The sequence below is a fragment of the Coptis chinensis genome, chromosome 3 (assembly GCF_015680905.1).
Source record: "Coptis chinensis isolate HL-2020 chromosome 3, ASM1568090v1, whole genome shotgun sequence".
Lineage (NCBI taxonomy): Eukaryota > Viridiplantae > Streptophyta > Magnoliopsida > Ranunculales > Ranunculaceae > Coptis > Coptis chinensis.
The window spans coordinates 36,366,317-36,393,023 of NC_141458.1; the positions used below are offsets into that span (position 1 = coordinate 36,366,317).

The 26,707-nt window shown below is 36.3% G+C and overlaps 1 protein-coding gene and 1 long non-coding RNA gene across 2 annotated transcripts; both read left to right on the forward strand.

Moving 5' to 3' along the window:
* The first annotated feature begins 3,461 nt into the window (after positions 1-3,461).
* LOC147509425 (gamma-glutamylcyclotransferase 2-1-like) lies at positions 3,462-7,289 on the forward strand. The gene is made up of 9 exons (XM_086601726.1): positions 3,462-3,819; positions 4,934-5,052; positions 5,221-5,297; positions 5,581-5,637; positions 5,729-5,785; positions 5,894-5,934; positions 6,535-6,606; positions 6,696-6,775; positions 6,868-7,289. The coding sequence occupies exons 2-9, from the start codon at positions 4,944-4,946 to the stop codon at positions 7,035-7,037; spliced, it is 663 nt and encodes a 220-aa protein (XP_086457852.1). The 5' UTR covers positions 3,462-3,819; positions 4,934-4,943; the 3' UTR covers positions 7,038-7,289.
* A 399-nt stretch (positions 7,290-7,688) lies between these two features.
* Positions 7,689-8,311, forward strand: LOC147509426 (uncharacterized). Its single transcript, XR_015218491.1, has 2 exons — positions 7,689-7,994; positions 8,126-8,311. It is a non-coding gene; the product is annotated as an uncharacterized LOC147509426 (long non-coding RNA).
* The last annotated feature ends 18,396 nt before the right edge of the window (positions 8,312-26,707 follow it).

Sequence of the window (26,707 nt, forward strand, 5' to 3'; positions counted from 1 at the left end):
AGAAAATTATCAATTTGTTTGGTCTATAAAAAATGTTATATACGACAGGGAATACATAAGAGGTGTTATTAATTATTGTCATTAGTTTTTCTTACCCGTATTTGTTTTAATTAATTTTGAAACTGCTGCATGTAAAATCAACTAAAAAACTGTTGATTCCTACCAAGACGTTTATAACTTGGAAAATGCTAGAATGTCATGAATTAAACTCACAAAACATACACAATACGGAAAAGGAATCACACATTAGAGTATGACGCTATTACTTATCACATGTTATTATATCATTTCATGGTAGTTTTTGTGGATCCCACATTCCCACGAAGTTAGAAATCGGAACTGGATGCAACTGTTAAACCTCAAAAAAAAAAAAATTAACGGAAAATTGGAAATAGGATGCAAGTGCATTGAATTAACCTCAAAGAATAATGGGTTAACGGGAAATCAGAAACCGAATGCAAATCCATTGATCTAACCTCAAAGAATAAATATATGCAAATGCATGGAACTAACCTCTAAGAATAATTAACATAAAATCGGAAATTGGATGCAATTGCATTGAACTAGCACAAAAGAATAATTAACGGGAAATAAAGAACTAGATGCATTGAACTAACTTTAAAGAAATAATAATTAATGGGAAATTGAAAACTGGATGCAAATGCGTTGAACTAACCTAAAAAAAAAAAATTAACAATAAATCATAAAAGTGTATTGAACTAACATTTTTTTTTTTTTTTTTTTTTTTTAAATTAGTAACCGAATGCAAATGCATTTAACTAACCTTAAAGAAATAATAACTAACGGAAATCGTAAATCGGATGCAAATGCATTGAACTAATTTCAAAGAGGAATAATTAATAGAAAAATAAAAAAACTGGATGCAACTCCATTGAACTAATCTCAAAGAATAATTAACGGTAAACCGAAAATTGGATTTGCAAATGAATTGAACCAACCTCAAAAAATAATTAACGGAAAATCATAAACTGGATTTGCAAATGCATTGAACCAAACTTAAAGAATAATTAACGATAAATCAGAAACTGGATGGAAATACAATGAACGAACCTCAAAGAATAATTAACATTGAATTGAAAACTGGATGAAAATGCATTGAACTAACCTCAAAGCATAATTGTATTGGGAATGTCTCGACAAATATAGTTTTACAGTTAAAATTTTGTTTATCATATCTATTTTCGTATGATTGGGAATGACGTGCTATTCAAGTAGCTTCAATATGATCTTTGTCTCTTCTTACAGAACTTTAATCAAAATTTTCTTATTAAGCAACAAAAAAAAGTTGAATGATTTTAACAATGGTGGGTTTTTTTTTGTTTGTTTGTTTGTTTGTTTTTTTTTTTTTTTTTTTTTTTTTTTTTTTTTTGAGTGGGGTTTTTACGTTGCAAGAAATTTAGATGAGTAATTAATATAATATTCATATCTCATAACTTTACATATTTGCAAATATTGTTCAAAATAATTTATTTAATATAATGGCACCCGTTCGTAAGACGGGTTCGAAAGCTAGTTTAAATATGAAAGCAAATAAACCTATCATTAGCCTTTGCAAATTTACACCAATCCAGGTTTCTTTCATTGGGACTAGATAAAAAGGCACGTGCTACGCACTTCTACTGTTTTTTGGGTAAAAACACGTATTCCATTTCCAGCCGATATTATTGACTTTTGATTTTCCCTTAATTAATAAGTAGTATAGATTCCAGTTTAATCGTGGCCAATTGAGCATATTGATTTCAAAGTGAGAATTGCTAGCGCCCTGCCTTTAAAGGGGTAGTACAGCCGTACAGTTTACTTCACAAATTATTAAAATATTTTAAAAGTACAAGTCTTCCATCTTCTCCACCGCAAGTACTTCAAGCACATCGACTGTTCCACCACCATCTTCATCCCATATCCTCCAAAATCACCATATTTTTAAGGTGCTAAAATCGAAATTTCTTTTGTATTTGTTTCACTATATTTCCTTGAGGTTTTTGTTTGACAATCAACTTTTTTAAAGTGATATTAGTGATATGATGATTTTGGATTAAGAAATTATACTTGCATTCCAAATTGGTTGAGATATTTGTATAATTTCATTTAGCATAATAGTGAAAATCGCAATTTTGATTGGAGATAAAGAGGAAAATAGAAAATGGATTTATAAATTTCTAGAACACTTGAATAGTAAATATGAACAGTCATTAGCACTTAGCAATCTTTGATGGACAAAAACAAGGTGTTTTGTTCACAATCATTTTCTTAATCTGATCTACGAACAATATTCTGAATATTTGTTTCGTGAAGATTAATATTATATTTTTTTAAGGATATCCATGCTCAAAGGTAAGCTCCCGCTATCATGGATCAGATACTGGATAGGATTGGTTGATTCACATAGAGTATGAAGATTGATTGGTTGATTCATAGAATTTGTGTTTCAAATGAAGTGGTCCATTTTCCTGTCATTAGCTAGTTTTGGTCATAAAACACCGACCAGATTAATAGATTGTGCAATCTAAAATTGGTGGGTGAGGTAAATATGTCTAGGTTCATTGCACCTTGGAATCTGGAATTGGTAAACAATTTGCAGGACTTACATAACCTCTGCCACGTGATCCATTTCGCACTCCAAAATTGAAACGCCGCCCAGCCCACAACCTCTTTAAGCAAAAAAAGAAACCGAGAGTTGTCCACATTCATTGTATCTTATAAATGCATAAATCCGTTTGTTTAGCATGCACCCGGCACCAATTGTATGTACAATATCCAGTTAAAGAAGTGATCAGGTAGTCCTACACCTAATTACTTTAGATAATATTTTGCAATAAGTAGAAAAAGAGTTGACTGTGCTCTACATGTAGCATATGGCGAAAAAAATAATGATTCTTTTTCAAGCAATCTATCCTTAAACACTCAATTGTGCGGGTCGGTGTGTCTAAAGTTAAATGTGTTTGTTGATTTCACTCAAATTTAGAGTCTTTACTAGAGATATAATATGCACGTGTATATATATGTCTGTTTAAGAATAACATATTGACAAAAATGTGAACTTGTTTGTAAATCAAAAAAACTTTGACTCGTGCTATTTTGTCGCGTTAGCTTGATCGAAATATTATCTCAATTTTTTGTATGTTCTGAGTTGACAGAAAACAAAATGTATTACTAGATATGTATCCGTATATAAAAACAACGAACATTTCCTTTCATAGACTTAAGAAAAAAATCGAAAAGCGAAGTTACTGTACTATTACTATTGCAAAGCAAAAGATTATCTATCAATAATCATTCTAAAATGTTTGATCTCTAAAACAATTTCATGACATCATATTTTATGCTTTTGTGTGCCGTCAAAAAACAAAGCTTGTTGACAGAAAACCCCAGTCCCATGACCATGGCATCATATCCAAACATGTGGTAGTTGACATGTGAGGAAAGACGTGGCATTCTCACACGCACCTCGTGAGTTTGTCAGTTAAACTCATCCTATAAATACTCGAACTCCTTCCCACAACACTTCTTCCTCTCAGACCCTGACTCGAAACTAGCCAAAAATATAAAAAAAACAGAAGAGAGAGAAACTCAAATATCTAGAGAGAGAGAGAGAGATTGAAGCAAAAACTTTAATATATTCAAAAATTTCTCTTTCTCTCTACTAACTCTATTCTTCTTCCTTTTGAAATTTTCTTCTTCACACATTAATTTATATATAAAAAAAGGGAAGAATTGTTGGTTGTTCAATTAACATTGTGAAACTTTTGAGCTGAGGAGTGTTTATAAGCTTCAGAAAGCAGGAGTTGAGTAAAATCTCTGGTAAAAATTTGAACTTTATGGCTTTTGATAGTTTGTTTGGTTGGAATTGTGATACATTGGCTTTCATTAAGATTTTATATGCATTTTTTTTTTTATTGTTTATTGAAATTTTTCTTAAAAAATTGCACTGCAGTTCATGTCTATTTTTAGTAATTTGGTTTTCCAATATAGAGTATCTAGCACGTGTTTTTTTTTTTTTTTTTTTTCACTTTTCATTATTAAACTTCAAATAGTGGATCTAATCAATTCTATGTTTCTGCGAAATAATAAAAAGAAAAAAAAAGAAGAAGAGAAAAAGGTCTATTGTTAGGCCATTTTGCCAAAAGCGCGTGGAGCTTCCAACTTGATTTTAGGTGAAAAGAATTAGATAGAACATTGATTGATTGATAAAAACTGTCAATGTGTAAGATACTAGCATTGACTTGCCAGATTCTATAAAACATTGAATGGAGTAAAATCGTTTGAGCCAGCTCTATGGTTCGATCTGTATGTTTTTTTACTACTGAGCCAACTCCAGAGAACAAGGTTGTCCCTTTTGCATTTAGAGCAATGGCTGGTTATTAGAGGTTGACACTTGGACTAGATTGTCCATCACTTGGGGGTGAGATTCCATATATTGTAATTTTTTTTTTTGTATATGCCGATTTTTGTTGACATTTGATGAAGAATTAATGGGCCTAAGAACTTGAACCTTAATTTCTACATCTTGTTTAGATCCATTTTTGCACTTTTCATTTTTTTAATAGAGATGAAGGAGCACTATTGATTTTTGTTTATGCAAGGCTGAATTCTCTTAAACAACCCTTTAGGAAGCGGATTCAAGGAATATTGTTCTTCAGTGCGCACTGCATAAGTTTCCAAATGCGTTTTGAGAATGAAAACAAGATTTTCCAATTAATATCTTCAAGCATAATATATAGTTTGTGTAATTACTATAGTCTTTATATAATAACTTACATCCTCAACATGGCAATGTGTTGTTGGCAATTGATCAGGTTTAGTTTTGATATTTGTCCTTGGTATAATCAATAATTTTCTTCCTCAATCTCGTGTTTTTTGAAGAACTGGTATTTGTGGAGCCTGCACTAAAGATTTTTGCACCTCTTTTCAACAGGTATATCATCATGGTGCTATGGGTATTTGGTTATGGTTCGTTGGTGTGGAACCCCGGATTTGATTACGATGAGAAAGTGATAGGCTTCATCAAGGATTATAAGCGTGTTTTTGATCTTGGTATTGTGTTGTGTTGTGTGAATTCAAGTTTGCAAACAAAAGTCCCAGTTTATTACTGATAAAAAAAAAACAGTTCCAATTTATTTTCCTATTCCTAGAAATAAAACTGAGGAATGATTTGACTGAATCCCAATACGTCTTTCTGATTTCTCTTTATCTGGTTTTCAGCTTGCATTGATCACAGAGGTACACCTGAACATCCTGCACGAACTTGTACCTTGGAGGCCAGTAAAGGGGCAGTTTGTGTAAGTAATCTTATCCCGAATTTTTTGGATCACAGCTTCCCATAAATCTAAAATGATACTCCACAGATATCCACGTTTCTGTCGATTTGTTCAGTTTTGAAAGCACATGTTTTAAGTGTTTTGACTTGTGTTTAGGTTCACAAATAACATGTATGAAAATCAAACAAAAGTTGAAGATTTGTTTATAGTGGGAATATAGCTTGCTTATCAATTTGAAAGTACGTACATTACAAATTATATAGCAAATTAAGGCTGACGTTGTTTTTGTATTATCTTTGAGCAGTGGGGTGCTGCATTTCGTGTGACAGGAAGTCCTGAAAAGGAGAGATTGGCAATGGAGGTATCACATTTTTGCACGCATTTATGAGTACATCTTACAGCTCGGTAGTTTTTACTAGAGATTTAACTTGCGTATATTCTGTGTTATGCAGTATTTGGAGAGAAGAGAATGTGAGTATGACCAGAAGACAGTTGTAGATGTTTACAAGGTGAGGTCATTCCCCCCCTGCAATAATTAGGGTTCAATTCTGGGGATTATTCATTATTTTTATTTTTTATTTATTAATATTCCCCTATACATGTTTGGCACACTTCAGGAGGAGGATACAGTACACCCAGTTATAACAGGAGTACTAGTGTAAGTACCTTTACCTTGTATGTAGGATGCATTCTGAATTACTTTTAAATTTTGCTGTTTTTCCTTGAGTCATAATAAATAACTATGTAACAATATATATGTATGTCCATCTTTAGGCATATGTAATTTTTTAATATCCATTGCATTTAAAACAGTCTGTCAAGTGCTTATGCTAATTGCTTATACGAATAGTTTATTATGGGGATTTTAAATCGTGGGATACAATCATAGAATGATATACCAAAAACTCTTGAGCGTATGACCTTAAGATTAATCGAATGTCAACTACAGTCATGTCTTGGTAGATGCAACATTTCAATTTCTTCTATGCTGATACATGTAAGTATGTTAGTCTTGACTGTGAAACCCTTCATCCGTAATTTCCTATACATGAATTTCGGACACTTTTAACTGATATGTGCTTCCTTTTATTTTAACTCCGGACCCAACTCTAGACAGCAATAATCGCTACCCGGGAAGCCAAAATTACATGAAGTTTTGAAGATTCTTTGTTATTACTGGAAGACTGAAAAGATAGATTTTTGGAAAGCTTTAGTTTTATTGTTTACTCAAGGTGCCTAATAGAAATTGCCATTGCAGGTTCACATCCACTCCTGACAAAGTATCAAATAAATACTATTTAGGGCCTGCCCCATTGGAGAACATGGCTAGGTATACGCAGTCCTGCATATCTATGCTATTATTACTATAATTATTTTTTCTTTTGTTTCTTTCATTCTAATTCTTTGCATCTTTTGCAGCCAAATCGCCACAGCCGTTGGTCCATGTGGTAACAATAGAGACTACCTTTTTTTGTTAGAAAAAGCCTTGTTTGACATTGGTATGCATTTTCATGTCCTTTTACACTGGGAATTTAAAACATTATTCTGTCTGTATTCTATGGGCATATATTGATGTTATAACGTAATACAGGGCACGAGGATGAATCTATCATAGAGCTAGCAAATGAGGTCAGGAAGGTACTAAGACGTATGGGAATGGCAAAGGAAATGAAGTTGGTTGGGGCTCATATCCCTCTTATGTCCCATATTACCCCTCTACACCTTCTCCCTCTTCCTGAAGCTGTTGCTATGGACTCATAGATGAAGAGAGAGAACAGGAAAACAAGACGAGCAGAAAAACAACACAAAGAAGTCTCTGACCCTGTTTTCTTCATCGTCTGCTTAATCGTTTGTCATTTTTTGGCTAGTAGTCAGTGAAATGCTCCACCATTTGGCGTTAATTTATGGGTATATGTTAACTCTTTAACAATGTAGACACTGGAATGTAAAACAAAGTTTGTAGTTTTGAATACTAACCGAGGAAGAGTTGTAGTAGAGTATTCATTTGTTCAAGATTTTGTATAATCTGTGCTTTTATGTTCCATAAATGTTAATGGCCTGTGTGTGTGTGTCTGCCGTCTGTGTGTGTTGGATAAGCAGGACTTCTATCGTTGATAGAAGTATGGGGAAGTAGGTAAGTGCCTGAGAGTTAACGAGTAACTAATGCGTGGCATACATTCCCCCAAAGTAAGAGGCCTTCCTCTGCAAACAAACTGCATCTCTGAATTGAGACCACAGGAACCACCGCATACACGATTTACACGCCCAACTTATTTTACAAGAAAATTAAACTAAAACCAGGTATGAAGTAGTCAAGGAATGGGTAAGGCTGTGTCCAATGGTTTGGAGCGGTAAAAAAAACACCAAACCACAGTGGATAGCCCAAAAAAGTCAGCTCATCTAGCTGCCATTGGTAATGGTGGGCGGGTGGAATTGTTTTTTTGCTTTGTATCCGCCATTGGTAATAGCGTGGAGATTTTTCTGTTTCAAACCCCCTCCCATTTTACCCTTTCTCCCAACTCTATTTCCCTCTTTTACTACCGAACTAAAATTCCAGCCGCTACACAGTGACGTGTAGATTAGATTTCTTCGATTTTTTCTAGCAGCCACTCGAACTGGCGTATACACCATATGCTATATCATCACAATAGAAAGGTTTTGAAGCAAGAACTTTGGTGGGTGGGTGGCTGATTTTGCAATGGAATTTTGTTCTTACAGGTGATAATGACTGGATGCATTTCCCTTGTATTCTTAACTGTTTTGCGTATTAATTATCCAATGTAATAGTCTCTTCATCATACAGTATCCTTTTTCTTATGCCGGCATGAACTTTTGTATTTGTTCACTAGGTTCATTTTTAAAGCTTTGGATTGATAAGGTTGCAACAATCACCACTAGAGGATCAAGATTTTTTTTTCTATTAGGTATTAGTGGCTCTGTATTTTTTTATTCTAAACCTTTTGCATAGTGATTCTCGCCGAGTGATAACCTACTTTTATTAACGAAAAAGAAGAAGATAGTTCTGTTTCTTATAATGTTTTTGTTTTGTTTTTTCTCTTTTTATTTTCTTGGAATTGCAGTTTTTTCCAAAGCAGAGAAAGTTTTTTTTTTTTTTTTTTTTTTTTTTTTTTTTTTTTTTTTTTTTTTCCAATAATAATCCTGCATATATTAGATGTTTGCTAAATGTTTAACTGAGTTATAAACCCATACACGAAGAGGCCCAATACTTGTATATTTCATTTACCCTCATGGGCCTTTACATAATCCATTCTCTTAATCTATCCAAATTGTACATTAGTATCCAAAAACACATAATTTAAAGACAAAACACTTCTGCTGATAGAGTCCTTGCACTGCCATCCCGCACCCACTCCTTTCCTTCTAAGTATTTGCATCAGGTATTTCTTGTCTCCCAAAATAACCACTCGATCTATCTGCATACCTTTCATCATTTCAGATGCTATCTCAGCTCCCACACATTCTGACTCCATAGCTGCCTTGAATCTCCTATATATAACCCCCAACAAATTCCCTTTGCTGTCCTAGCACACAGCTGCAGCAGCTCCCCGTCCAAAAATCCTGTCATAAGCACCATCAAAAAAAGTATTATGCTAATCATGATAAGAAACATTCCCTATTCTATTGTCTGAAAAGTTATAAATTAGGTCACTGTCTGGGGTGCTTGCAGAAAGACTTGTTTCGTGAGACACTGCTTTGAGGACCTCTACAGTCCTCCTTCCCACTTTCTCATAAATAAAAAAATTATGAGGAGCCACCTTTTCGAAAAAGAGGCCATTTCTACTCTCCCATATTTCCCTCAGCATTATAATAATGTAGATCCCTCCAAACTTGAGATCCTGATCCTCTTTCTCTGTACTCCACAGTACAAATTGTTCAATCCATGATTTCAAAGTCCGATCCTGCTGCACATCCATTCTCAGCCTTATCTGAGAGCCAATCCATAGCTATCTAGCCCATGCACACTGGATCAACAGATGATCATCTGTTTCTATATCCTTCCAGCACATCTTACAAGAGTGATCCCCCTTAAACTTGTGTTTCGAAGCTATTTCTCCCATGGGTAGTCCTCCCACATAGGCTTTCCAAAGAAAATATTGGGTTCCTGCATCTAAGCCAAGCTTCCATATTTTCCTGATAATCTTGACATTAGTATTGGAACATTCTCCCATCTCATATTCTTTAGTCAGATGTTTATAAGCTGATTTGAAAGAGTATCTACCTTTAGGATCCCCAAACCAAATGACTTTATCTTTAGTCTCCAGATTTAACTTTTCTGAAGCAATTCTCTGACAAGTAGACTCAGGAAAACAATTCTCTCAGCCTGTCATAATTCCATTATGAATGGTAGGTATCAGTGACTTGATCTACCCTCAGAATGTCAGGGTTGTAACCTGGGAACACCTGATCTCCCAAGTATATAGGTGTTTTATTGAGTAGAATCCAGGGCTTAGAGAGGATAGGTATTGCAACTCCATCCCCTACCTTCCAAACCAAACCCCCTTTTATTTCTTGCATAGCCTTACTAACTCCCTTCCAGAAATAAGATTTCTTACCCTTTGTAGTCTCTATTTCTTCTTTTCCCCAATGCCAAGTATATATGCTATTGAAATACCTAGCCCATAGAGACTCTAAATCTGTCAGCAATCTCCAGCAATACTTCTCTAGCATAGCTGTATTCATCTCCTTGGCCTTCCTAAACCCCAAACTAACCTTCTTGGCCCTTGAATCTACACAACTTATCCCAACTCAGTGTATGCAAAATATTTGAATCCTTTGACCCATTCCACCAAAAGTTCCTATTGATCTTATCCAGACTACCAGTAATCTTCATTGGTAACTTGAAAGCCCCCATGGCATATATGGGCACTGCTTGCCCTACACTCTTTATAAGGGTAGTCCTTGCTGCTTGAGACAAAACCTTTGCCTTCAATCTTGAAACTTTCCTTTGCAGTGAATCCACCAAGTAGGAGAAAGTCTCAGTTTTCTTCCTCCCTATAATCATAGGTACCCTTAGATATTTATCCTTCACATTTAGACTTTTGACTTTCCAGAATCTCAACAACATTCGTTGGTGTATATCATGAACATTCTTACTAAAAAAAGTACTAGACTTTTCTAGACTAACTTTTTGCCCAGAAGCATCACAGTATTTTTCCAAAATAGTTTTTAAAAAAGCAGTCTCCCCCAACGTAGCTTTACTATGCATAATGAGATTATCTGCATAGAGGAGATGAGAAATAGGAGGGGATGTTTGATTAACCTTAAATCCAGAGAGATCCCTCCTACATTCTGCTTCAAGAATCATCTTAGATAGAGCTTCAGACACTAGTATGAACAAATAGAGTGATAAAGGGCGCCCTCTCTTAGGGATGATAGTGTTAAAAGGAGACCCATTCAGAAACACTCTAAAAGTGACTGTTTCCAAACACTTTCTAATCAAGAAAATCCATTTTCTACAGAAACCAAGCTTTTCCATAATCTGATAAATGAACTCCCATTCCACTATATCATAAGCTTTCATCATGTCCATTTTATCTGCCATCCACCATTGTTTTTTCTTTTTCATCTTATTAAAATTGTGATAAATCTCACTATTTAGGCCTATATTATCCCCAATAAACTTTTCTTTCACAAAAGCTCCTTGGAAAAGAGAAATAAATTTATGAAGATGAGTCTTGAGTCTGTTCGCCAGCATCTTGGATATGATTTTGTAAGTAAAATTACACAAACTAATGGGTATGAATTTAGCTATATTATTTGGATTGGGGATTTTTGGGATGAGGGCTATGAAAGTTTCATTGAGGGATGGATTGAGTTGTCCAAAGGTGAAGAACTTTTTTTTTTTTTTTTTTTGGCAAACTTGTTTTAAATGAGATAAGTAACTCTTTGATTTGGCAACATTGCTGGTAAAATATACCTTGGAACCCATCCGGGCCAGGTGCCTTTAGAGCTCACATCTTTTTCACTACTTTCCAAATCTCAGAATCCGAAGGAACCTCAGTTAGGATGTTGTTTTCTCTATCAAAGATGATTGGGTTGAAAAAATAGAGGATATCAGGGTCAGGCTGGGGGTCCTGGGTGCTAAAAAGCTCTCCAAAAAACTCATTTATCACCTCTCCCACTTCTTTCCTACCTTGCTTCCATTATCCATTTTCATCTTTTAACTTTGTAATCTTATTTTTTTCTTCTTCTGTAGAGGGTGGACAAATGAAAATATTTGGTGTTTCTGGCATAATTCTTTACCCATAGTTGCCCTGATTTCTGTCTCCATAAGCTGGCATCCATTTCCATCATTTCTTTAAGCTTCTCTCTCAACTCTAACCCTTTATTATACTTATATTATGTAACAGGCCCACTTAGGATCCTCTCCACCTGCTTCTTTATCCTCTTAATCTCCACATATATATTCCCAAACTTTTCTTTGGTTTAAGTTTTCAGACTTTTCTTTGGTTTAAGTTTTCAGACTTTTCTTTGCCACTTCCAATCTTCTCTGGACATTGCTTCCCCATGTGGCTTGTTCAGAATTCCAGGCCTCCTTAATGGTATCCTTGCATGTGTTGTCCCTCAGCCACATCTTACTGAATCTAAAAGGTTTAGCCACATGTGGTTCTTGAGAGGACAGTTTTATCAGGAGGGCAAGGTGATTAGAGGACACATTAGGAACATTTTTAACTAAAGCTTCAGGAAAGGACTGGTACCAGCTAGGATTAGCGAGGGCTTTGTCCAGCCTCTCAAGGATATGGGTTTTGTAGGAATGACCAAGTAAACTTTGGGCCCTGATAGCCCAAATCAATTAGCCCCAAATCATTTGTGAAGTCATTAAACTCAATCATACTTTTATTAAGCACAGCCAAACCACCATGCTTTTCATCCAAGGAAGTTATAGCATTGAAATCCTCAAACACTAACCAATCAATGACCAGGAACCAAACTAGCAAAACTCCTAATATCATCCTACACAACTTTCCTTTTACAGGAGTAAGGATTACCATAAACAAAAGTAAAAAACTATTATATACTAGTATTTATATTGGAGATTTTACCTGTGATATGGTTCATATGTGCTCCCAGAATGCCCATATTGAAAACCTATTTCCAGAAGACCACAAGACCTCCCTTAAAGCCATCTGCCTCCACCACACAGGTTCCCAAATATTTAATCTCCTTCCTAACTACCTCCATCTTTTTTTTTTACTACTTTTAGTCTCTGAACAACATAAAACATCCAGCTCATGTTCTCGGATAAGGTCCTTTATTGTATAAATTGTCGAAGCAGAACCCATGCCTCGACAATTCAGGGCTAGGATTGTACCCATTACCCTAGAGGCCACTGTTTTGGGACAGTAGCCGCAAACCCTTTCACAGAAACTTCATCCGATTCCCCTCCTGAGCTCTCTTCAGAGGTTTCAAACTCATCACTATCATCTGTCTCATGTTCAGAGGAAAGCCCTACCCTAGCATCACTAACAGTGTCTGCTGATTTCGAGTTGGGGTCCCCATAAGCAAAATAACTTGGACTACTGGTAGAGTAGTTCTCTTCAGGGTCACTACACTCTACAAACCCATCCCCTCCACTCCCAATAGATCCAGAACTTGTTTCTCTGTCCACTTCCCTTAGATTCATTTTCTCTCTAACTCTGACTCTGATTATCTTCACTGCTTTCTTCAGAATGTACAAACTCAAAAACACTCTTGTAATAACCTTTAATTCTTGCAAAAAACGGTGCATATCTTGGATCCCAAGTTTCCTTTCTTCCTTCTTCTCTCGTCTTGCTTTGTTCCATGTCCCTTGTTCCTTGTTCCTTGTTCCTTGCTGTTAATGTTGTCTGAGCCCTCAGTACTAGACTCTATTTCCACTACTTCACTTGCCTTGATCTCTCTTCCTTTATGATAGGAAACTCTCATTTTTTTTCCTAGCCCTTTCTTCATCTCTTTCATCACACCCTTCTATCTTTCTCTTATACCTCTGTTATGCAGTTTTCCTCTTGGACTCTTCCTGCTTTTCTTTTAACTCATCTTCCCAATGTCTTCGTATTCTCCTTTCTTCCCTAGCATCCACCTTTTCCAATTTCTTTTTCCCTCTACCCGTACTTTTTTGATGATCTTGTTGAGAGAGATTCTTTTCTTTCACCACTTTCCTCTTTTTTTCTTTTGCTTGATATTCCCTTAACTCAGATAACTTTTCTTCATTCAAGTCTAAAGGACGTTTGAAAATCTGACGGTTGCCTTTCGAGATCTCTTTTTCCCCAGTGATGTATCCAGCTAGATTTCTGCCTCAGTCCTATTATTCTCACTGGTGTCAGAGCACGCTTCCACCTCGAGCACCTCTCTACCAACCTCAGCGGTATCCATATATTCCAACACTCCTCTTTCTCTACTGCTTACAAGCTCCGCGTGTCTCCCTAGGCAATCTCTTACATCCTCATGTTTTGCTTCTCGTTGCACGCACAATCTATTTGAATTTCGACTAAACCTTTTCGACCCTGAGCCAAACCAGAGGGGTTAGGGTTCGCACCTTCCAGTCCTGGTTCAGCGAAAGAGTACATCCTTGTATCTGGTTCGGGATCTACATAGGCATGCGCCAGCTCCTCCATTTTCTCTTTCTCTTTTTTAGGCCCACCTCTTCAGCCCTCTAATCTTGGGTAGACTTACTTAACCCATCCCGATGGGCCTCTAATTCTTTCCAACTCTGTTGGGCCTTCTCCTCTTTCGGGTCCAAGCCCAAACCCCAAACTTTCCCTTCCTCCTACTACATCCTCCAGGTCCATATCCACCTCTTTCTCTTACCTTGTCTTGCTCCCCAAGCTTTCCTCATTAGGGTTTATTTCCACAAAGCCTTCTTCCATGGGACCACAACTTTCTTCCAAAACCGATATACTATGTCTCCCTTCCTCACAGGCCTCTGACATCTCCTGCTGTTCCCTATCCATTTCCTTATTGGGGACAACGATACCAATCGATCCCCCTAAGATAGCTTGTACTTGGACAATTTTCTACTCCAATCGAAAATCTAACCTTTAAGTACAACCAACAACCACAACCTGAACTATGGATATAACTATCACAAACAAGCAATAGAAATATAAAACAAGTAAAACATACCACAACACAAGATGTAACTGTAGGAACCGTTATTTCAGAATGACTATTTCTACAAACCGCGAACACCACGCACAACGGAATTAATGGGTGTCCACGATTTGTGATTGGAAAACATACCTTTGAGAATCGGTTTAGATAACTCTGAGAATCCAAGCTTTATGAAATCGGAAATCAACCTCTTGATCTTCTGTTGTATTCCTTTAGAATAGATTGAACGTTGTGTGGACAACGATCTACCAACCCCCTTCTTTCTCTCAAGATCAGAAATGAATTCAAATCTACTTTTCTTGCCTCTTTTTCAGAACAATAAATAGTGAATTTCAGTCAGAGAGAGAGTATTCTATTTATAGGCTACAATAGGGACCATGAGGAAGAAATTAGGGTTGGGCCTCTTGACGGGCTTGGGCTTCCCATGTTCACCCAGAACACACAGCCCAAGTCCGTCAACAAATGACTTATTCCACTAAAGGCCATTGTTGCACTATCGCCCTAATCCCAAATTACGTGTTAGCGTTTATGGGCTCCATATTATATGCTAGTTGATCTCTCCGTGTTTAAGATATCGCATGTCCGTTGATTAAGTCAAGTTACTGACAACTACATTAATCAACTTCTTATGTCCTTGAGTAGTACCACTCAACCTCATTGTCATGTCGTAATAAATCCACCTGCAGGGTTTACATGACAATCTTTTTGAGCTCCTCAAGGGGACATCATCAACCCGACTTCTTGCGGGACACGGATTCCTTCTATAATCAACAAAACACCTTACATACAATGTCATTACCCAATCCATCGAGTTTGTTGATTCACAAATGAATCTCACTCATTGATGATTTAAAGTAATATATAATGCACATAAGTGCCCGTTATTATATCCGGATTAGGAGGACAAGCATCCATAATAACAGAGGCGTTTGTTTTCTTATATAGTCAGTATAAGGAGAAACAACCTCACTTAGTCCTGTTCAATATACATAAAGTGTACTAGTGTAATCCTATAGTCAAGATAGACTAATACCGGATTATACTACAACCGTACTAATGGTTTGTCCAAATCTATCTAGGTTGTGAACGATTACTTATACTTCATAAGGTACTGATGATATAATTTTCTGTGTGTTCACACCATATCATCTACAACATAAAGTATTAGATACATGTATCTAACTAATAACATATGTAATATGCATAACATTTGCCCATATGATTCTCATTCAAAATATAAAAAATTAGAGTTAATACAAAAGTAATGCTTTTAGTATATAATCCTATCAATCTCCCGCTTATATTCAAAGCATTGCTTTTTAGTATACTACTTTCGGCCAGAGAGAGAGTATTCTATTTATAGGCTACAACAGGGACCATGAGGAGAAATTAGGATTGGGCCTCCTGACGGGCTTGGGCTTCCTATGTTTGCCTAGAACACACGGCCCAAGTCCATCAACAAATGACTTATTCCACTAAAGGCCATTGTTGCACTACCGCCCTAATCCTAAATTACGTGTCAGCGTTTATGGGCTCCATATTATATGCTCGTTGATCTCCCCATGTTTAAGATATCGCATGTCCGTTGATTAAGTCAAGTTACTGACAACTACATTAATCAACTTCTTATGTCCTTGAGTAGTATCAATCAACCTCATTGTCATGTCGGAATAAATCCACCTGCAGGGTTTACATGACAGGGACCATGAGGAGAAATTAGGGTTGGGCCTCCTGACGGGCTTGGGCTTCCCATGTTCGCCCAGAACACACGACCCAAGTCCGTCAACAAATGGCTTATTCCACTAAAGGCCATTGTTGCACTACCGCCCTAATCCCAAATTACGTGTCAGCGTTTATGGGCTCCATATTATATGCTCGTTGATCTCCCCGTGTTTAAGATATCGCATGTCTGTTGATTAAGTCAAGTTACTGACAACTACATTAATCAACTTCTTATGTCTTTGAGTAGTACCACTCAACCCCATTGTCATGTTGGAATAAATCCACCTGCAGGGTTTACATGACAATCTTTTTTGAGCCTCGCGGGACATTATCAACTCGACTTCTTGCGGGACACTGATTCCTTCTATAATCAACAACACACCTTACATACAATGTCATTACCCAATCCATCGAGTTTGTTGATTCTCAAATGAATCTCACTCATTGATGATTTAAAGTAATATACAATGCACATAAGTGCCCGTTATTATATCCGGATTAGGAGGACAAACATCCATAATAACAGAGACGTTTGTTCTCTTATATAGTCAGTATAAAGAGAAACAACCTCACTTAGTTCTGTTCAATACACACAAAGTGTACTAGTGTAATCCTATAGTTAAGATAGACTAATACCAGATTATACTACAACCGTACTAATGGTTTGTCCAAATCCATCTAGGTTGTGAACGATTACTTATACTTCATAAGGTACTGATGATATGATCTTCTGTGTGTTCACACTATATCATCTACAACATAAAGTATTAGACACATGTATATAACTAATAACATATATAATATGCATAACATTTGCCCATATGATTCTCATTCAAAATATAAAGAATTAGAGTTAATACAGAAGTAATGCTTTTAGTATATAACCCTAGGCCTATCAATCTCCCACTTATATTCAAAGCATTGCTTTTTAGTATACTACTAACAGTAACGTGGTTCGGCCAATGATGCCTACTTCCACAAGAGCTAATCTTTTTATAAGTATGGGAAAGAATATTACAATCACTCCTCTCAAGTCTCTCCACCTTACTAGATCACTCCTCTATCTTTACAAGTTTTTCTCTTTGCAAGGGTTTTCTCTCCATTTTGATTGTTCTCAAAATTGGGTTTCTCTTCAAGACTTGGTTTTCCAAAACCTAACTTCTGTTTTTATACTAAACTTGCAATTTCGCAGTTATTGTAGAAATAGAAACTTACAAGTTTAGGCATGAGTGCGGGCGCACTCTCGGTAAGGCAAAATCGAGCGCGTGCGCACTCTCTAATTTTCCTCAAACTTAAAAAGTCTAGTAACTTTGTTTTGGTGAGAGAGGCCGAAAAAAAAACTATCTTCTTTTTTCACGCAAAGGGGTGTCGAGAGCCTTTGTCACGACCAATAATCTGAACATCTGGCGCTCAGACTTCTTCACACGAACAATACCGCTTTCTCCCATATTCTTTCTCATCCTCATGTGAGGGATAACTCCAATAATCTCCCCCTCTCGAACAGTGAGGGGGGATACCTCCATGCATTCCCAAATCAACAGGAGGAGTGTGCTACCATTCCGGCAGTAGCATAACAAACATCACACTTACCTTTCGGTAAGACTTTGGTCATCATATCCGACCCGTTCTTGTCGGTATGGATCTTCTCAATACACAAATGCTTGTCTTAGAGAACTTTTCTAATCCAATGATAACACACATATATGTGCTTGGATCTAGAATGAAAACTCAGATTCTTACTCAAATGGATGGCGCTCTGACTGTCACACATAGAACTACAAGCTGTTTCTGCTTTAGCCCTAGTTCATCGAAAAATCTCTTCATCCATAGCATCTTTTTGCAACACTCAGTGGCTGCAATATACTCGGCTTTTGTAGTAGAGAGGGCAACACATTTTTGCAACTTAAATTGCCAAGAAATTGCTCCTCTTGTAAAAGTAAACATATAACCGGAGGTAGACTTCATATAATCAACATCACCTGTCATATCTGCATCAGTGTAGCCTTCAAGCAAGGTCTTACTTCCACCAAAACACAAACACGTCTTAGAAGTGCCCTTGAGATATCTCAATATCCACTTAACACTTTCCCAGTGTTTTCTACCCGGATTTGGCAGAAAATGACTTACAATACTAATGACGAAAGCAATATCCGGTCTTGTACACACCATTGCATACATCAAACTGCCCACTGCAAATGCATAAGGAATCTTTTCTATTTAACTCTGCTCATGCTCACTTTTTGGACACATATCTTTGGTCATGCGGAACTGGCCACCAAGCAGACAACTAACTGGCTTCGCTTTGATCTATGTTGAATCTTTTCAACACCTTCTCAATGTAGCTTTCTTAAGAAAGCCACAACTTTCCACTCTTTCTATCACGAGTGATCCGCATACCAAGTATCTACTTTACTTGACCAAAATCCTTCATCTCAAAGGACTTACTCAAGTCTTTCTTCAGCTTGGATATCTTGTTGATGTTATGACCAACTATCAACATATCATCCACATACAACAAGAGCACTATGAAATCCCCATCTGGAAATTTCTGAACAAACACACAATGATCGGAAGCGGATTTCATGTAGCCATGCTTCACCATTGCTTCACCATAAAGGAATCAAACTTTATGTACCACTGTCTTGGTGCCTGCTTCAACCCATACAAATTCTTTATCAGCTTGCATATTAGGTGCTCCTTGCCTTTGACCTCAAACCCCTCTGGCTGGTCCATGTAGACATCTTCTTCAAGGTCTCCATGAAGAAAAGATGTCTTGACATCTAGTTGCTCAATCTCTATGTTCATACTTGCGGTCAGACCCAATACCACCCTGATAGAAGTCATCTTAACTACATGAGAGAAAATTTCATCAAAGTCAATACCTTTCCTTTGATCGAATCCTTTCACAACAAGGCGAGCTTTGTGCCTTGGTTGTGGATTATTCTCCTCATGCTTGACTTTGAAGATCCACTTATTCTTGAGAACTTTCTTCCTTTCGGTTTCTCAACTAAGTCATAAGTGTGATTCTTATGCAAATAATCAATCTCATCCTGCATGGCCTTCAACCACTTCTCTTTGTCTGTACCTTCAAGAGCCTCTTGATAGTACATAGGTTCTCCACCATCCGATAACAGAACATACGTATGTGGTGGATACCTGGTTGAATATTGTCTCTCTCGACCTCCTCCTTCATCTGGCTGGCGGGTGCCTCGGGGAGGATGCACTTCTGCTTGCTCTGGTGGTGGTTCATGCACTTCATCTGCATCTTCAATATCAATAGGTTATATCCCATCATGAGTAATATGATTCTCATCATGAGCTTCAAGTCTATGGTTCTCTGCATTCTCAATGACTTCTGCACGTTCCACAGTAGGAACTTCTGGTTCTGAATCAACAAGATCATTAGTGAAAGCTTGTAGCTTCTCACCCTCCTCAAAGTCTGCTATGGTTTGGTTTTCCAAGAACACAGCATCTCGACTTTGGATTATCTTCTTGTTAATCGGATCATAAAGTTTGTAGCCAAACTTCTCATCCCCATAACCCAAAAAAATGCACTGCTTAGCTTTGTCATCAAGCTTGGATCTCTCATCCTTTACAATATGAACAAATGCCCTACACCCAAATACCCTCAAGTATCCATAATCAACATCTCTGCCTGACCATACTCTATATGGATAATCACTATTCAGAAGCTTCGAAGGCGATAGGTTGATCACATGTACGGCTGTGCGCATTGCTTCTACCCAGTAATGTATAAGTAACTTAAAGTGAGACAACATGCATCTCATCCTCTCTACATAACGGTCCGGTTCATCCTCTCGGATATACTATTGTGTTGCGGAGTCTTAGGAACGGTCTGCTCATGACGAATCCCATGACTTTTATAATACTCTTCAAACGGCCCAATGTACTCACCCCCATTATCTGAGCAAATACACTTCAAAGGCTTCCCTGTCTCTCTTTCCACCATGCTATGGAAAGTCTTGAACACGCCAAGTACTTCATCCTTAGTCTTCAGACTATATGCATATATCTTTCTAGACACATCATCCATGAAAGTCAATAAGAACAAAGCTCCCCCATGGGACTTCACTTTCATAGGACCACATAAATTTGTGTGTACAAGCTCAAGGACATTGTCCTTTCTGTGAGAGGGGAATCTTTGGAAAGACACCCTATGTTGCTTTCCTACCAAATAATGAGTACATCTATTTAAATGCGTACCTTTTATGTTTGGCAAGAATTTCCATGCCTTTTTCTCCCATATGACACAGTCTCTTATGCTATAGTTCGGAGGAAGCTTCTTATTGCGCCGCATTTAACTTGTTTTATACAAACTAGCTTGTGTCTTGTAAAGCGATCAAGTTTTCTTCCCTTTGGCTACTACAATGGAACCTTTGCTCAGTTTCCATACCCCGTTACCAAACGAGTTTTGAAAGCCATCATTATCTAACTTCCTAGCGGAAATAAAGCTTAGCCAAATGTCAAGGACATGTCTTACATCCTTGAGTGTCAAGGTGTAGCCGACATTAGTTTCTACATGAACATCCCCAATGTCTATACTCTTTGAGACTTCACTGTTACCTATCTTTACCTCACCAAATTCACCACAGCTGTAGATAGTGAAGAATCCCCTGTGCGGTGTGATGTGATAGGATGCTCCTGTATCTATCACCCACTCTGTATCCTGGCATAAGGTACTAACCACATCACTCCATCACTCACCATAATCTGACATAATTCCCACTAGATCATCGTCTACTAGTGCAGTAGTCTCTCGGCCTGTGTTTCCGTTCCTCTTTACCATGTCTTCATGTACATAGTTATTCTTCTCATCCCTCTTCAGTGTTCTACACTCATACCTGAAGTGACCCTTAATGGCACAATAGTAACATTGTCTCTCTGCCTTAGGAGTTATAGCTTCACCCCTAGATTTGCTTCTGTCATCACTTCTAAAATTATATGGTTTTCTGCTCTTACCTCTCTCCCGCTTCTCTATGACAAGGATCTCTGAGTGAGAGGAGCTGCTTTATGAACCCCTTCTTGTCTCCTCATTCAACAATGCCCCAGTAGCCATCTCCATGGAAATGATTCCATCATTAGCGGCTCTGTCACACTCCAAATTTCCAAAAAATTTAAAATAAGAAATTATCTAAGATATAAATATCTTAATCATCACCCTATTTAATCATCTGAAAACTCAGGATGAAACGAAACCCTAATAACCCATTATGAAACACAATATTAAATATCTGAGATCAAACTAGATCAAAATAACAACTCTTCATTCACGAATAAAAAAAAACTAACCAACTCTATTACATCTGTTCTGAATCAAAACTTTCCACTTCAGAAAACTTAAACCAGAAGACTCCAATAGCAAATCCAAATCACGTGTCCTCATCCACTGCACTCCACCATCTATGTTTCCAAGAACACACCCACGTTGCAAAACAAAGCAAACATGGGTCAGCAAATTGAATTTGTTGGTATGAGTAAGACTAAATATAAAATAGTATTACGTTCATATCTTTCGAATAAAGAAATATACTATTCAATCATTTCAACTTGGAAGACAAGTTAGTTCCATATTCTCAAAACGGCATGCAGTTTCTTCCAAAGTAAAATTTCAACCCCCAATATATATTTCCAAGAATCTCATATAACAGTATTCATCATGCTCATTTTCCAAAATAACCCACAATATAATTTCCACTTACATTCAACTTATTTTTTTTTTTTTTTTTTTTTTTGAAAAAACTAGGGGCTCAGTCCCCAAACTTTTTATATGATAACTTATTACATACACATATGATAACTTATTTAAATATGAGTTTGATACACTTTACCTTTAAGCCAGCACGTCGTCTTAGGGTAAGACAACGTCTCTGCATAAGAAGTTAATAAGTCATACCTTCCTGCAAAACAAAGTTAGATTTCCCAAACGTAATCATTTATAGTATACATCTATTTCACTTTCACTGCAACCATCATGGGTATATATAATATGACATAATATATCGTCAATATTAACATTCATGTCACACCATCATATCCATTATATCATAATATATCACCAATATTAATTAACATTCATATCACACCACCATATCCATCATATCACGTACGCTAACTATATTCACATTCCTTCGTAAGAAATTATATGCATCATATCATAATATATCACCAATCATATCCAACAACTCACTCATACTTAAAGCTAATATTTTTCTTAAAAACCACTCGTCTACTGATGAGAACGAGGAACTATATCACAACTAGGGAGTACATTCATCCCTCGTGAGTATCAACTCACACAAATCACATATACATTTCCTTGTAAGAAATCATGTATCATAATACATAAATATTCATATGCAATAACTCAGTCACATGTAAAATCAATGTTTTACTTTAATATCACTCATTTATTTATGAGAACGAGGAAAAAGTCACAACCAGGGAGTACATTCATCCCTCGTGAGTATCAACTCACACAAACCACATAAACATTTCTCATAAGAAATCATATACATCATATACAATAACTCCATCACATGTAAAATCAATATTTTACTTTGCTTATTAATTATCTCGTTGACTCATTTATTAAAAGACATAACCCAACCTTTAGTTCCTACTCCACGATTTGCATTACACACATTTGCCAAATCACACACATTCGTGTGCCTCACTCACACCAAGTACAACTACAAGACATATGTCCCAAGCGGGGATATCGCCTCCAGGAAACATATTTTCATCTTGTAAACTCGTAACTTGTGAGTCACAGCCATCTCTGGGCTTTCCATAGACATACACAAAGCTTCTTTTGGGCATAACAAAATATCAGGTCATTCATGGCACATTCAATGAATACCTTGGGTCATTCCCGCCACATTCAAGGAATACCCATCATAACACTAACAGGTCATTCATGGCACGTACATTCAATGAATACCTTAGGTCATTCCTGCCACATTCAAGGAATTCATACCTACATTCCCGTACACTCAAGGAATACAGCCCACCCACAAGGCGAATGCCTCAGTTCCTCTCTAAGACATCTTTTCACATGACATCATTAGTCATAACCATTTCATTTCATTTTTTTCATCAAAAAGGCGTGGAGAGATCTAAAGATGTAGGTGACACATTAAATTTGCACCGGACACTTTTACACCGGATTTTACACTCAAGAGTTCTCATTTATTATAATATTTTCATTACAAAACAAACATCGTCTTAAAAATAGAATCATTACTAAAGATTCCAAACACAATAACTAATCAACTCCCCTCATTATCAATTATATAAATCATAGATATCAAAAGGTTCAATCAGAAATAACGCATTAGTTAAATGTCCCGTGAATACATTTTAAACAACCACAATCACGTACCCAATTAAGTACTAACCTTGTACACATATAGTTATCATAATAATTAATAATTAATATATAATATATAATATAGTGGCTGCACTTTTGCTCAAAGTTGCTTACGTATCCAAATCTTTCAAGGTTGGAATCAAGCCTTCGTAGTTCTTATCAGCCACATAGTCAAAGTCAAAGTCAAAGAACAATAAGAATTCATGCTTTAAGGTTGCACACTTCATTTCCCTTTCATTCCTCAATTATATATATATTAAACACAAATTTTAATGTAACATGTCACATGTAGTGATATAATATAAATATATACTAACATTTAGTGTATATGCAACAATTGTACTTGGAATATAACACAAATGTGAAATTAAGCAATCAAGATTCAAAACACTCGTATATCTAAGTAAAATAATTTATCTCATTACAATAAGAAAAGTTAACTAATGCTCCCTAAAAAAAACATGGTAGGTTATCTAGGTAACTTGCCAAAACAATAACGTTTCCTATAACCATCCAAAAGATACAACACTTGATTATTTGAACACTAGGATATGTTTACTTACTTTTTCATGTAGAACTCGAAGTCCCAATGTCATTCTATCTTGGAGTAAAAAAAAGATCAAACTTGGTAAAAATCCTAATTTTCAGCAAACTAGATTTCTGACGGACTATCTTCTAAATGACACAACACTTTCCACAGGTGTCCAAATGCATTAAGGCTTTTTGTGTTGAACAACTAACACACAGAAATTACTTTCTTATGTTTTACAAAAATACTCAAACTCATTCTAAATGTTTGAAAATGAAGCTCGAACACAGTGCAAAGAAACTAATTTCTGACGCACTGTTTTCTGCCAGTCAAACTTCCATACACCATAATTAATTCCATAGGCCTTGGAATGTGACAAGGCCAATTGAGTTGGAAAGAAGACTCAGAAGACTCACTTTTTCATGTTTTGGCAAGAGTTTGAATCTGACCCTAACTATGTGAAAACTCGATTCCAAACCAGGCACAAATTCGGCCCAAAAACAAACTCTCACCCAAAGCCCATCTTAAACAAAACTTAAGCCCACATGTTTATATTACCAACCTCAAACAAACTTAAGCCCAAAATGTTATAAAACAACTCAAGCCCACCATTTAAATTTGGCCCAAGACCAACTGAAAGATCTGGACGCAAATTAACTAAACTACAAGCAGGATGACTTGATAACACTCACGATCATCTTCTCCATCATACCTTCTTCTCCACCGAACAACCAATACAAACACCTATCCAACCACCACCATCAACCTACCGAAAATAATCCAAATAAAAAACACTACAACTTTAATAAAAGCAAAAACTCAATTCATTAAATCAATAACCCTTCATCAAAACTAGATTTGGATCTCGCCGCCATTACCAACCCATTCAAGCTTCAACAACCCCCACTCTAAAGCGTTCATTTTTACTCCCCTTCAAAAACCCACCAACATTAACTAAACAAAAACACTAACTCATCATTCATAAATCATATAAAAAAAATCTCGACCTCCATTAACACCCCTTCAGAGCTTCAACAATCACCCAAACCATTAACCCACCGTTAACAAACAAAACGACATTTTTCAAACGCATAACCATCAACAACAAATTAATCAATCCAGTCAATGTAGACCAACCTACCAACAGTTCAATCAATACACGTAACAAATACCAAAATCACTAATCAATTAATGACAGTTTATACAAATAAAACCCAATCCAAGTTAAATAGGAATTGGCAGCATATAGATGAAGGAAGCACAAATCTATTGATATCATGAATATATATTTTGAAATCCCAATGAGTTAATTTGATTCCATAGAAGCGAAACAAGCCGTTCTTCATATATATGACAATTTTTCTTTATTTAAAGAGTTAAAATTTAAGATAAATTACCGACAGTACGACAACGTATATTAATAACTAAAAAAATCTCGAAGGTAATCCATATAGTTTAAATCCCGTTTCAATCCGTATATATAATATCTACTCACCTCTGTTGTGTTTACAAGCGGCGTGAAGGAATAAAAACTTTAAAACAAATATCACCCCGTAACAATCGTCAGAAAGGAATCCCTATAATCTTTCCCTTTCTCTCTGTTAAAAATCTCCGTGTAAACTATTTTTTTCTTTTTTTTTTTCAAAACCCCCAAAACACGGATGAAGGTTTACCTCTTTACCTTTCCTATCTCCACTAATCTTTATCCTTTTTTTTTTTTTTTTTTTAATAAATTTATTTATTTATTTATTTTATCTATTCTTCTTCTTCTTATTATTTATTGTACTAGAAAAATAGAAAAAAGCGGGGTGTTATAAGCTTCGTTAAGAGAAACTGCTAACATCTCCCAATTGTCGGGTAGAAAGTTTAATAGGAACAAAGCCACAACTTCATCACCCATATTAATCTTTATCAAGTACAACTGATTGATGGTATTCTGTACTTCATTAAAATGCTCAAACATTGAAGAACCTTCTTTGTACTTCGTGTTAGCAAACTTCTTAATGAGTAGTACCTTATTTCCGACCGACTTTCTCTCATAGAGGTCTTTGAGTTTCTTCCACAAGCCAAAAACAATAGTCTCTTGAGATACATGATGGAAGAAACTATCATCAATCCACTGTCGAATGTACCCAATTGCTTTTCTATCAAACTTGGTCCACTCAGCCGCCACTATTGCGTCTGGTTTTACTCCTCCATTCTCAATGGATTGTGCCAAGTCCTTGCAATAGAGCAAGTCTTCCATCTTGGCTTTCCAAATAGTATAGTTAAAAATATTCAGACTAGTCATGCGAGTGTTTATAGAATGGTCCATCTCCACAAACTATTTCAACTCAAATCTTCTCTCAGGAATTTTGTCAAACACCTTCTGAGCAAAATTTGGATAACAACCAAGATTAATCTAACCTAGCTCCGATACTATTTGTTGGGGACAACGATACCAATCAATCCCCACTAAGATAGCTTGTACTTGGACATTCTTATACTCCAATCGAAAATCTAACCTTTAACTACAGCCAACAACCACAACCTGAACTATGGATATAACTATCACAAACAAGCAATAGAAATATAAAGCAAGTAAAATATACCACAACACAAGATGTAACATGGTTCGGCCAATGATGCCTACTTCCACAAGAGCTAATCCTTTTATAAGTATGGGAAAGAAGATTACAA